General features: G+C 46.7%; 5 protein-coding genes across 5 annotated transcripts; 4 read left to right on the top strand and 1 right to left on the bottom strand.

Annotated features, from left to right (window-relative positions):
* Window positions 1-3,674: 3,674 nt before the first annotated feature.
* B0H65DRAFT_147312 (uncharacterized protein) lies at window positions 3,675-4,786 on the top strand. The gene is made up of 2 exons (XM_062821021.1): window positions 3,675-3,855; window positions 3,953-4,786. Exons 1-2 carry the CDS (start codon window positions 3,764-3,766, stop codon window positions 4,560-4,562), a joined length of 702 nt encoding a protein of 233 aa, XP_062682431.1. The 5' UTR covers window positions 3,675-3,763; the 3' UTR covers window positions 4,563-4,786.
* Window positions 4,787-6,221: 1,435 nt separating this feature from the next.
* Window positions 6,222-7,493, top strand: B0H65DRAFT_440995 (uncharacterized protein; the record flags this gene model as incomplete). The annotated part of the gene is made up of 3 exons (XM_062825496.1): window positions 6,222-6,328; window positions 6,591-7,269; window positions 7,467-7,493. 3 exons carry the CDS (start codon window positions 6,222-6,224, stop codon window positions 7,491-7,493), a joined length of 813 nt encoding a protein of 270 aa, XP_062682430.1.
* A 676-nt stretch (window positions 7,494-8,169) lies between these two features.
* B0H65DRAFT_147309 (uncharacterized protein) lies at window positions 8,170-9,454 on the top strand. The gene is made up of 2 exons (XM_062821020.1): window positions 8,170-8,611; window positions 8,692-9,454. Exons 1-2 carry the CDS (start codon window positions 8,526-8,528, stop codon window positions 9,323-9,325), a joined length of 720 nt encoding a protein of 239 aa, XP_062682429.1. The 5' UTR covers window positions 8,170-8,525; the 3' UTR covers window positions 9,326-9,454.
* A 357-nt stretch (window positions 9,455-9,811) lies between these two features.
* Window positions 9,812-10,938, top strand: B0H65DRAFT_460258 (uncharacterized protein). The gene is made up of 2 exons (XM_062826516.1): window positions 9,812-10,227; window positions 10,331-10,938. Exons 1-2 carry the CDS (start codon window positions 10,050-10,052, stop codon window positions 10,555-10,557), a joined length of 405 nt encoding a protein of 134 aa, XP_062682428.1. The 5' UTR covers window positions 9,812-10,049; the 3' UTR covers window positions 10,558-10,938.
* A 2-nt stretch (window positions 10,939-10,940) lies between these two features.
* B0H65DRAFT_556839 (uncharacterized protein) lies at window positions 10,941-12,066 on the bottom strand (the record flags this gene model as incomplete). The annotated part of the gene is made up of 1 exon (XM_062830065.1): window positions 10,941-12,066. The coding sequence occupies exon 1, from the start codon at window positions 11,919-11,921 to the stop codon at window positions 10,941-10,943; it is 981 nt and encodes a 326-aa protein (XP_062682427.1). The 5' UTR covers window positions 11,922-12,066.
* Between the last annotated feature and the right edge of the window lie 71 nt (window positions 12,067-12,137).

The following is a 12,137-nucleotide window of genomic DNA, read 5'->3' as shown; positions in this document are numbered from 1 at the left end:
AGAAGCGCTATAGCCTTTAAAAGACTACCCTATCTAGGCAATAGCATTTTATAGCCTCCCTATTTCCTTATAAGTATAGAATAGTAATAAGGTTTTAATATAATTTCAATATAGTTTTTACTATTTATACTTGTAAAGTAATATAATACAGCCTTTCCTTATAGTAGCTACTAACTTGTATAGCTGCAACCTATTATAACCTTAACAAATCGGTTATAAATAGACGCTATTATTTAAAAGTTCTAGGGAGTAATAATATTAACCTTTTCTCCCTAAATAAAATTTTCTAAGTAACTCCCAATTCCTTAGGACGGCTATTCGTAATTATTATAAATTTTATTATTATTAAAATCCTCAACCGGTTTAATGGTAATACTTTATAGCCGTATAACTTTACCTTTACCTTTATTTTTAGGATATTCTTTTACCTAATATTAGGAGGAACTATAATTTATATAGCGCCTCTCCTTTTTCTATTTTTATTATTATTCGAGGGTAATAGTAATTAATAGGCTACTACCCCGTCGTCGTCGATTTGTCCTAGTAGCGCTAATTTACATCGGTTCCTTAGAATTTATAGAGGTTATAGAGCCTCCCCTTAAATAATTATTATTATTAAAACGGTAAAAATATTTTAAAAATACTAAGTATTATTTTAGAGCGTTTAGGTATTCCTTAATACGGTTCTTCTATTCGTCGTTAAAATTACCCTTTAATATTATTGTTTTAGTATCGTTTGGCTATATAGAGGCTCTAGCCCTATAGAGGAAGTTGTTAAATTGGAGAAGGTATTTAATAATCGATTCTTTGCCTCCCTAGAGGGTTTCGAAGAGCTCTATACTAGTACGCTTATCTACGTTCGGATCCCCGTAGTCGAGGCAGATCTTTTATAAAAGATAGTCGGGGAGGCGGTTGGAAGGTTACTTCGCGAAGGGTAGAAATTCGATTTTAATAGAGGGTAAAAGGTTAAAATAGAGGTAATAGAATTAGGCCTCTAAATTATCGTTACTAATAGCGTAATCGTCGGTATATAGTTTAGTTCCGGCGTTATAGATTTACGCGTCGACTTCTTTAGCGGTCCCCGTAAATTTATTAAGATAGGGAAAATTAGGCTTCGATTGGACGGGTAGGATTATAGGAGGGGAGGTGGCTATAAAAGTTTTAAATTCGGCTATTTCTAAGACGAGAATTTAAATAGCGACGGCGAATTATTATTAGCGCTCGCTAGTATTTTATACTTAAAGAATAGAAGCTATAGCAACGAAAAGGGTTGGTTGTAAAGAAGGAAAAGAAGCAGTGTAGTATTTCTATAGGTACGGAGAAGAAAAAAGGATCTTTATAAACGGTCGAAGGGGATTTTCGGGTAAACGTACGTTCTAAAAACAATTAAAGAGACGGTTAATAATATGTTACAGGTTTATTGGGTGTGTACGGTAGTAGGGGTGGAATAGAGTTTGAGATTGTTAATAAGGAGAAGAAGAGGTCATATAAACCCGATTAGGCTAGAAGGATACTTATATATTAGAAGCCTAGCCAATTAGGGGGCAGGTAGTAAGCGGGTCTGCAGGCCCGGTCTAAGGTCTATAGCTCTGGCTTGCAGCCAGGCTCGACTTCTGGACGCCAGCCCCTTATACCTCCAATTATTATTATTAAATTAGTCGTCTTTAGGAAGCCGCTTGGATAGCTCTAGATAATTAACAGTCTTGCTAATATAGTAATTAACGAATTTGCGTAACTTCTAAGCGCAGCGCATTATACGATAATTAAAATTCTAATATATTGTATTATTAAAGATAACGCTAATATTAAGAGAGAAGGTATCCTCCTTTATAACGAAACCGAGCTAAGGTTAAACGTTATTATTAAAGTAATTACCGCAGCTAAATTAGACGATCTCTTTGAACTTCGTACAATATTGAAGGTTTTTTCGAATAAATTGAATAACGTTATAAAACTTACCAACCGATCCCTCCTTACACCACTCCCGGAATATAGTATCCTTATTAACAAGGGAAAGGCAGGGTAGAAGGTTGTTAAATTCGGGGACGCAGGCTCCTTCTCCTCTGATAGCGGCCTTTACGCCGAGATTTAGAACGTAACTAAAGCAGCGCAATCTATAACGACTAGGATCCAGTGCCATAGATCACATCCTATTCATCTTATTAACAAGACCCATAGAACCCACTAACGCTATTGATGCGCGTACCCTGATTGGCTGCACCAGCGGTATTAATATACGCGCCCATTCAATTGGCACTGCGACCTATATATTGTATTTATATATATTATTAAATTAAATAAAGAAAGCGGTCGAAGTTGGCAGAATCTAGGCTTATCTTATATAAAGGTATATACTAGAGCCTAACTCTCAATTTTTTCCTCTTTCCTTCTTTAATTTTAATTATTTATTTATTTATATTTAATTACGCAATACGGAACTACGTAAACTAGTATATTATAATATTTAATTAAAATTCACATACATCCGTTTAGGAAGGTAATTAAAATCGTTATTGAACCTGAGAATTTAATAAATTGCTTCGCCGACTTCTTAAACCCTAAACTTCGTCGCCGCGTTGATATTACGAACTTATTATTAAACCTAATATTCCCCTACCAATTACGATTAACTTCTATAATTAATTACGCTTAAGGCGTACTTTTGGGCCGTCCTTTCGTCCCTAATAATAAATAATAATAATACCCTTAAATTGCTAATTATAGTAAAAATAATCATAATAATACCGATACTTCTTTTGAATAAAAAAATAATATTAAAGGAGATTCTAATTAGGAAGACGAAGATAAGGACCTTTCTTTTTATATTAGCGCTAATAATAAATTATTTAACGAATTGGTTATAAATACATTTACCTCTTCTAAAAAGTATTATATTCTTAATAAATAACCCTTATAGGGTTATAATACGTCGATAATTTATAATTTTAAGAAAAAAACCCCCGCTAAGTTCGTAGAGCGTATTAAACGTCATAGTATAAAATATCTCCTTAAAATTAGCTTACCATTTAACCTTTACCGTACCCTAATTTAAAGCGGATTTAATTTAAAAACTATATGTACATATATACCCCTTTACAAATAGTAAATTTTCGCCTTTTTACTATAGTCGATAAACGGTCTATATTTATAGTTAAAATAATATCGTTAAAAGTTATTAATTTTATAAATGCTTATACTAAATAGCCTTATTGACTATAGTAGTTGATGTGCTCTGTTTGGGCAGTCAATTGGTAGATTGATTTAAATGATTTTGAAGATTTTAATAAAGTTAAACGGATTACGATTTTCACTAATATTTTCACTAGAATGCTAAGTTGCTTGAGCGCTAAGGTTAAAACCCGGTGAAAATTGGTCTGTGCGACTTTTTTACCCAAAGTACCTAAAACCCGGTGAAAAGACCCTAAAAATGGCTACGGATCACGCCCTTACCACACTGCAGCAACGCAGCGCGGCGCGACATCATATCTGCGTTCAACTGCCGCCAATCTTACGCTACGCTATTCGGAGCCCTGGTCTGAATTAGGTTCAAGGTTTGAAGTGAGCAGTAGAGGTAGGATCCAGTGAAGAGGTACAGAGTGAGAAGCTGAAAATCCAGGGCAGTATAAGACTGCTTCCTCGTCCCAGTTTACGATCCTCATCTTTGTCTTCTGAGAACTGTCGCTGGAAAAGGACACTCAATGATCGTACCACATCTGGAGTCATTTCTTTCGAGACTTAACACAAGACAACTATCACGAAAACCATGTCGTCGAGCTCGGCACTCCGAACCCTCTCTCACCAGGGGCAACAATCAGATCTCATCGAACTTGAAAATACCTGTATCGGCAGAGCCTCGTATGTTTAACCCTATATGTATTACCCGATAGCTTGCGTTCTATTCACTGTTTTTCTTGACTAACAGACAGTCGGATCATTCTACCTACTCTTCCAGCCAAATAATCCACCGGGACCTTGTATCCACACCCGGGTGCATTTCCGCCGCTTCCACTGCACCGACAACCCATTTTACCTCCCCAATCGCTTCTCCCCTTCATATTCTCGGCCCGGTCAATCCGGCACCGTTCAGGCCTCCCTCAGTCAACCTTGAAGCCCAATTCCAAGCAAGTTGCGCGCAAGTTATCCAGAGCATCCGACGACAACTGGCAGCCGAAGAATGCCTGCGTCGAGCGGTCGCTGACATACTGGAGATTTCGGCAGCTATGATCGAAGCTGATCAGGAAAGAATCGACTACATTCACAGGCACATAACAGGGCTGAAGCAAGACATACAACAATGGGAGCGAGCGGGGATTTATATTGATGGAGGGGAGCATGGGGATAACTGGGAAATTCAATACTATCTTGACCAGCTACCCCACCTAGAGGAGAGGCTGGCACTCAATCGGCAGCGTCTAGATGACTACATCGCTCGGATGGCGCAAGTGAGGGATGACACTGAGCAACTTCGGCAGAAACTTCGGCAGGAACTTCGAGATTTCCAGGGGGAAGCGGCAGACGAGGAGGAAGCTCATGAAGCAGTGGTTCTTGACGAGCAGTTTTAAGACGTTCCGGTTACCTGTACCGACATAGAGGATCAGGTCGAAGAGGTTTCGGCCGCAGAGGTGGCATTGAACAGCCCGGAATGTCAAACCACCACAATGGGGAGCAGCGAACATCTCGTAACAAACTCGTCGGAGGCAGCTCTACCCATCGTCGAAATCCAGCACCTTCTCATCTCTCCCACAACAATAGCCTCCATCGTCAACCAACCCACCCAGGTACAGCCGACAGTCAACAACAGCGAAATCGGCGAGCTCACCCCTATTACGATCCAATCAAGGATCACTTATGTAAGCCAGCCAGAGTAGTATTCTAGGTAGAACCAACAGACCAATCAGGGAGGACCCGAAGCGTTCGGGTCCCCGGGTCCGTATAGTTCGGGTCCTCGGGTCCGGTAGGCTCGGGTCCAGGAAGGCCGGGTATATAAGACGGCCTCCCCAGGCCTCTTGTTACCGGCTCTTCAGCAAGCAATAGCTTCTACAATCGATCAGTACCTTTTGGCTACTACTACCGTTGTTCCTATTCCCAGCGATATACTCCTGTGCTTGTAACGGTTCGTCACAACCCCCATCAAAAAGCCGAAGCTCTCCCACGAACTCATATCCATTTCGCAGCTCGAAAGAGCGGGAAACATTATCATTGGAAAGAGAAAGCGCGATGACGATAACAGAGAAGTTAAAGCTCAAAACAAAATTCCGAATGGTTAGGCCACTCGGCTGAGAAAGAGGAGGAAAATTGATCACAGTGGGCCAGGTGTCATTTGTCAACGAAGTAGACCGGTTCGAATGGTGCTGAAAAGCCGGCGGGAAGGAAGAAGAAAAAGGTCGGCTGGTCAAGGAAGCCGGAGGGTGAGAGGGATAGGAGGCTTTATGGAGAGAAGGAGCTAGATGCTCACTAGGTACCTTCCATATTGAGAATCATGTTGCGAGACGATCCATGGAGGATGGATATAGATGTACCTAAGAAGGAAGGAATAACTTTCCACATTTACTTCGTCAATTTAAATGAGAGAAAGTTGTGCTCATTTCATTCATGTTGCGAATCGATTTACAACTTTTCGTTTTTGAGACAACATCAACCAAATTCACTTTGCCTTTACTCGTGCCCTATACTTGTTCACTGATAGAGTTACCTTGAAACATCCATGTCACTAGACTCCAACTCCGGTTGCTTGTCACCAGTGTACCGTCTTGATCCTGGGAACAAGATGAGTGTTGATGTCTTAGGATGACTGCGTGGTGTGCACACCCATGACATTCCCACAAGACGAACAGCGCTCTGTTCGCTAGTGTAGACAGAACATGCCATACACTACAGGTACTTTGTCTCTATATACCATACCATGCAACAATTCTGGTCCAGGCTCCAGGCCAAAACCTTGAGCTGGAGGTTGTGGTCGATCCCAAATAAGAACCTTCACGTACAATAGCATCCAGTCTAGAGGTAGTGAATGCTCAACAGAACCTGAACGAGAACCTTGAGTCTTTTTCCACAGTCGCAACCTTAAGGGCAGGTATAAGACTGCTTCTTCCTCTCGTTATACGACTCTCAGAACTTTCCCCAGACATCGCCTCGAGCAAAGCAAATTTCAATCCTTCCAAATTTGCAACTTTCAACTCTTCAACCTTCAAGAGATAACATCACGATAACGCCATCAAGCAATGTCTTTACCACAGGCATCTCTACCTCTCCATGCCCGATGCGATCCGGTTAACACCGACCAGCCAGAAATGCCCCAATACGTCGACTTCGCTGCCGGCGTCGCCAAGTACGTTGATCCCTATGGCCGCGTTACGTTTGTGTCAGGCGATACTAACACCTCTACCTTATGTTAGCTCTAGACCCACCTCATCGGCTTCTCGACACTCTTTCGACCCTACCACACACCGTGCCCTGATGCCCACGCCCGTCTCGATACCTCAGTTGTCCACAGCGCCTTCAACCCAGCCTCGAACGCTCGTCATAGGCCTGTCCCCTTCCCCAGCTGGACCGCACGTTAACGCGATAATAAACATCGCGCAGCTTGCTAGGAATTTCCTCAGAGAGCCGGAATTACCGGCCCTGTTAGAAGAAAATGGTGGCCAAGATGCCAATACCGGAAATGGAGACAACGACCATACCTCTACAAACAGCGACAGCTCCGAGCCCGCAGCCTCCCCTGTTGCTCTCGGTAATGTGGCTATTCCGCATGAGCCTGTGCCCGCCCCGACTCATGTTTCGGTCACCATCATCCATTCCGTCGCACATACCGTTGCTTCAGCTTTCCCATCTCCTGGCTCTATTATCTCGGAGTCGCCTGCTCAAATTCCAGCCCTGTCTCCTAGCCCGTCGGTTGCTACCTCTACGCCTGCCCTCGGGCTTGTCCAGGATCCCACCTCGGTTCCTTCTGGACAGTCCCTTTCCATGGCCCCGGCTTCCGCTTCCACTTCTCAATGTCGACCTGTCTCGGTCTCAAGCCCGGCTCCCGCCACGACCGCTTCTCCGGCTTCAGTACCGACCATTACTCCACCTCCCCACGCCACCGCCAGCACTGCGGGCAACCGCAAGCGCCCCAACAGAAAGCTCTCTCGTGAGCTGAGCTCGCTCGCCCAGCTGGGAGGTCCAGGGAATGTCATTGGCAGTGTCATTGTCAGGAAGAGAAGGCATGGAAATGAAGGCGACGCCTCCGACGACACCTCTCACGATGTGGGCAAGGACAGATTCAAGAGAGTGAGGACAAGATCGACAAAGTATGACGGAACATAGCATACTCCTTGGAGCGACTTGGAGGACGTTCATAGTGATGGATTAAGCATGCCAGTTTTGTTTCGCAGAGTAGCAAGAAGGGAAGGAAAGACAAAATCTCAGGATTGCGAACATCAAATTTGCGCATAGTGTATGCATGTAGAGTAGAAACATACCTCTAGGTACCTACGTACGTCTACACTACCTAGAGGTACCGCAGCGGGTGTATAAGAGGTGTTAGTCATTTCTTTACCATAGAGGTACCTATTGACACGTGTTCCAACATGAGAAAGAGGCACACCTACACGCATGCCGGAGATACCCCTATATGCCCGAAGCGAGACCCGTACCAGCCGCATAAATGTACTGCTTCAATTACTGAGTGCTCGGTACGGAAAGAACACCAACCAATGTGTGATGTGGCTGTGCCACAGCAGTCGCTATAACTGCTGGCGGCTCTGATTTGGGCAGGCGGTTGACTTGGATGGCCGACTCCCGAGTGGAGACTTTGACTTTGAATGAGGGCATTCACGGATATGAACCAGACGAAAAGTCTTCGCGCGACCGGGAAAGAAAGACCACCCGTTAATCAGATGTGGATTCCGCACTGCGGGAAAGAACCATCCTCACTTTGGTCGCTTTGGTGAAACCGGAGGTCTCAGGAAGGAACCGCCAAAGGTGACGAGTCACGAGCTTGGTCACATCAATCAGACGCCACTTCAACAAGCCTAGATGTCCGCCCGGTTTTTTCACTATGGTACCTGTAGAGGTACCTTACATCACAAATTCCACTTGGTTCAACCCATAAATACCCTGCACCTTATATATTCCAAAAGCATACCTCTAATCATCATCTCGACGTTATCTTCTCCACAGTCCACCTTCTTCCCATCCGATCTTCCAGTGATGGTTCCATTAACCGAGAACCTTAAGGATTCTCTCCCGTCAAGGAGGTACCTGGTCAAGGTTCCTCGAGATCCAAAACCAGGGGTGCCCAATTCTCACTCTTCCATTCACACATCCGGTCAAGGTTCAAAAGACCCTTCACCCTGAGGGCGGAGGAACTTCCACAGTCGCAAGGCTCATGGCAATATAAAACCGGTTCTTCCTCCCAATTCGCAACTCTCATCCTCCTCATCTCACCACCGTCCCGAAGAACAATTTTCGGTACATCACTCTGTATCAAAGGAATTGTTCCACTTACCAACCATCTACACTGCAACCGTCGACTTGTAGACAAAATGTCGTCTTCCGCCACACCTAACAACATCCAAAACGGTCTCGCCCATGACGAGCAACCTGTCCACAATGTCGATTCAATGCCGAGGTATGTTCACCCTTTTCTCTCATCGCCATCATCTCATCGATAGGGTATCCTCCCATACTGACACCGGATGCGAGTGACAGGACCACAACTTTGGACCCGAACACACCGAGCACGGTACCATCGACCCAGATCCGTGCCGCACTCTCCTCCAGTCCGCCAGTTACGCCCGAGTCCGACTCTAACCCTAACCCGTCGGAGCAGTTAGATTTCGAAAATGACCGTGCCCGGAGAAGTTGGCAGGCTGCGATCAGAGATGAGCAGGAGTACCACGGCTGGCAGCACCATGTGTTGATACGACGAATGACACGAGAGGAGGGGCTGGCTCGAATAGAGCGTAATGAGCGGCTAATACGAGAGCTGCTGGCTGGGCAGCAGGAGGCGTACGAACGATCTGTCAAGGCTCCGACTGCAGCACCCGCGTCGACCCCGGCCCGGGCTCCGGTTGCTTCTGTCCCTAGAGGTACAAACACCATCTCCCTTGGGAAGAGGAAGCGGGATACCGACGACAAGAAGGAAGAGGATGCCGAAGTGGAGGATCAGAGATCTGGGACAACAACCAGGACTTCACCGATGAGAGAGAATACCGTGCCTGAATTATGGGCCGGACGACTGCGTCCACGGACTGTCAAGAAAGAAGAGGCGAAGCGTGGGAATGGAGGACAGGATCAAAGCAAGAGTGGGGGCCGTCCGAAGAAGAAGAAGGACAAGAAGTAGGACAGTTGAAGTTGGGCTGGAGAGGCTTGGCTAAGGTAGAGGTACCTAGTAGCATTTGAGCTGGGAGATTTACTCGATGTGTTGGGTTATGATATCGGGATTCAGGGAATGTATGATACATCGAGATGTCTGGTAGAGTTTTGTCAGATTTGCTTTTTAGGGAGACAGAACGGCGGGAAAGGAATAACAGAGAAGGACACTACGATCATACAGCGAAGTGATTTGCTTACCTGGATCAATGAGTGCCCGTGTTTTGAGTAGAACCCTCCATGCTTCTGTTCTCCGGTGACCGTCTTTTTGTATTGAAATGAACGTGATGATCCAGCAAGGACGTACCTGCCACCCGGTGTGTTACACACGGCAAGCATTGACTTATGGCTTCCCCTTCGTTGGTCGCTTGCGCTCAACGTCCGAAACAGGGAATTTTGGCGACATCCAAGTATGACGTATACCCTCCATTACGGGCATTTTGCATCAAGATTCGACACCTGCTCTCCCAAGCTGCTGGACGTTATCAAGGAAGGTTTCCTTGTATCACCAAGATGGTGATAATGTTACAGGAGATATCAAGGCCGTCCCTAAAATTCGAGTGAAAAGGAACATTTTACCTCCGCAAACACGCAACTTTCGTTCTCAACACCAGAATCCCAAAATCACCATACCTCGTAGGGAAACAACGAACATCGAGCCATCATTTCAATCCAGGACCAATCCGAACAGCAAGATGTCCGCTCAACGTCAACCACAAGAACAAAACCCAAGCTCTCAGGACCAAAATCCCACCTGGTCCGAATGGGCCAAAACCCAATACAACGCTCAATACGAGTCCTGGGTCCCTTGGCTAGAAGACCTCTACCTCCGCTACTTCACCAAGGACAACAAAGCGAGTTATGCCACCAATGGTACGTCCTCCTCCCCCCTTCTCTCCTTCTCTCCTTTTCCCCTTCTCCCCTTCTCCTCCAGCTTCCCCAAAAGCAACCCAAACTAACAACCCCCCTCGAACAGACACCCTCTCCAAAACAAAAGTGACAAACATCGAACAAGTAGACACCCTCCAAGACGGGGTGCATAACCTCGTCGCTGGACAAGTCGGGCAAGGAGGACTGGGACAGCCGGTTGGTGATCTGTTGTCCAAGGAGGGAGTGAATAGGATGGAGAGAAAGGGGAAGGATGAGAGGGGTGGGTATCTACCTGATGTGAGGAATGTGGGAGGGTTGTTGGGGAGGAAGTGAGCGCAAGCAGTCAGCGAGGGGGGAATGGTGGTGGATGGGGAGTGCGCGTTGGCGAATAGTCGGTGATGACGTGATGAGTGTTTGTAAGATTATAAGATACATGGAGGACCTCTTGAAGATTGCCGTTATATCCAAAGATCATAAATCCATCCTCCCAGGTGGATAAGTCGGGTAGACTGGGTCGAAGTGGGTTCGACGGAAGGTTGAATAACCGTTGAAGCCGGTGGAAGGCTGGATAAATACTAAGACTAGCTGAAGCCTAAGTATTTCTCCATCCTTCCACCGTCTTCAACGATTATTCAACCCTCGATCGAACCTACCCAGCCGACCCAGCTCCCCCCCTCCCAATGACCCCATTCGCTTGCACGACCCAACCCTTCCACCTACAACCACTTCCCCAACTCCCCCTCCGTCCACTCCCAAACCCTCCCTCCTAAAACCTCATCCTTCCCCGCCGCCGACATTTCCCCCTCAGGCACCCTCTTTCCAACAGGATCATACATCCCCCCACTCTCCAACCCTCCATTTCCCACCGTCGCCGCCCAAACACTATTCTCCGCCCCCTGTTCCACACTCACCAACCCCCTCTGCCCCGGAATCAACCCACACCCCAACTTGGTAACCCAGTACTCAACAAAGCTGAATCCCCTAACCATATCACTCTCCACAAACCCCGGCGTGACCGTCACGCTCGTGATATCCGGGTACCGCTTCGCAAGCTGGGCGGTGTACAGCGTGACAGCGAGTTTCGACTCCGTATATCGCCGCCATTTTTCTAGTCCTAGCCAATCATCCTTATCCTTTTTGAGGCCGTCTCCGGATACGCGCTCGAGCGAAACGGTGCCAGCGACGCGGTAAGAGTAGGATCCCAAGTTGATGATCCTTGCACTTCCGTGACCTCCCGGACCTCCCGGACCGGCACCAGCGTCTTGGGCTTGGGAGTTGCGCAAGAGGGGAAGGAGTTTCCGGATAAGCAGCGCATGACCGAGGAAGTTGGTAGCAAATTGGATTTCGTAGCCATCTTCTGATACCCCCAGCGGCGCAGCGGCGATGCCGGCGTTGCAGATTAAGAGGTTGATTTTGTCTTGTGTTTCTAGGAGTTTGGAGGCGGTGGCGGAGACGGAAGCGAGGGAGGCGTTGTCGGTGGGGAGGAAGGTGATGTTTTTGCAGATTTGGGGGTCGGACTGGGAGTCGGCTTCGGAGCGGATTCTGGAGATGAAGGCGTCGGCGGCGGCGGAAGAAGAGGGGCGGCCGGTTATGTAGATCTTGCGGGGACTGAGACGGGCGAGGGCGAGAGCGGTGGCGGCGCCGACGCCGCGGGTGCCGCCTGTTATGAGGATGGTTTTGCCGGTGAGGGTGGTCATGGTGTTGAGGGATGAAGGGATTGAGATGGTGATTTGGGGACTGGACGTTGAGGTCGGGATGGGAATCGTGTCCTTTTTATGTCCGGGTCTTGTTCCACTTGGTTGCCTGGAAGCTCATAACGCCGAATTAATAATGCCGTCGTGACATTCAGACTGCCGATGTGCGGCACAGCCCCAAAACAACAGCGGCTATACTGGAGAGAAGCCTTCGAATAC

This window comes from Neurospora tetraspora, assembly GCF_033439725.1.
Source record: "Neurospora tetraspora strain CBS 560.94 chromosome Unknown B0H65scaffold_3, whole genome shotgun sequence".
In the NCBI taxonomy this organism is placed as follows: Eukaryota; Fungi; Ascomycota; class Sordariomycetes; order Sordariales; family Sordariaceae; genus Neurospora; species Neurospora tetraspora.
This window is presented reverse-complemented; position numbering and strand designations above follow the sequence as displayed.

Bases quoted from the DNA above. Each gene is read 5' to 3' on its own strand.
- B0H65DRAFT_147309 (XM_062821020.1), top strand. From the start codon at position 8,526: ATGTCGTCTTCCGCCACACCTAACAACATCCAAAACGGTCTCGCCCAT. The intron at 8,612-8,691 runs GTATGTTCACCC...TGCGAGTGACAG, and splicing joins AATGTCGATTCAATGCCGAG to GACCACAACTTTGGACCCGA.
- B0H65DRAFT_460258 (XM_062826516.1), top strand. From the start codon at position 10,050: ATGTCCGCTCAACGTCAACCACAAGAACAAAACCCAAGCTCTCAGGAC. The intron at 10,228-10,330 runs GTACGTCCTCCT...CCCCTCGAACAG, and splicing joins AGCGAGTTATGCCACCAATG to ACACCCTCTCCAAAACAAAA.
- B0H65DRAFT_147312 (XM_062821021.1), top strand. From the start codon at position 3,764: ATGTCGTCGAGCTCGGCACTCCGAACCCTCTCTCACCAGGGGCAACAA. The intron at 3,856-3,952 runs GTATGTTTAACC...CTACTCTTCCAG, and splicing joins ACCTGTATCGGCAGAGCCTC to CCAAATAATCCACCGGGACC.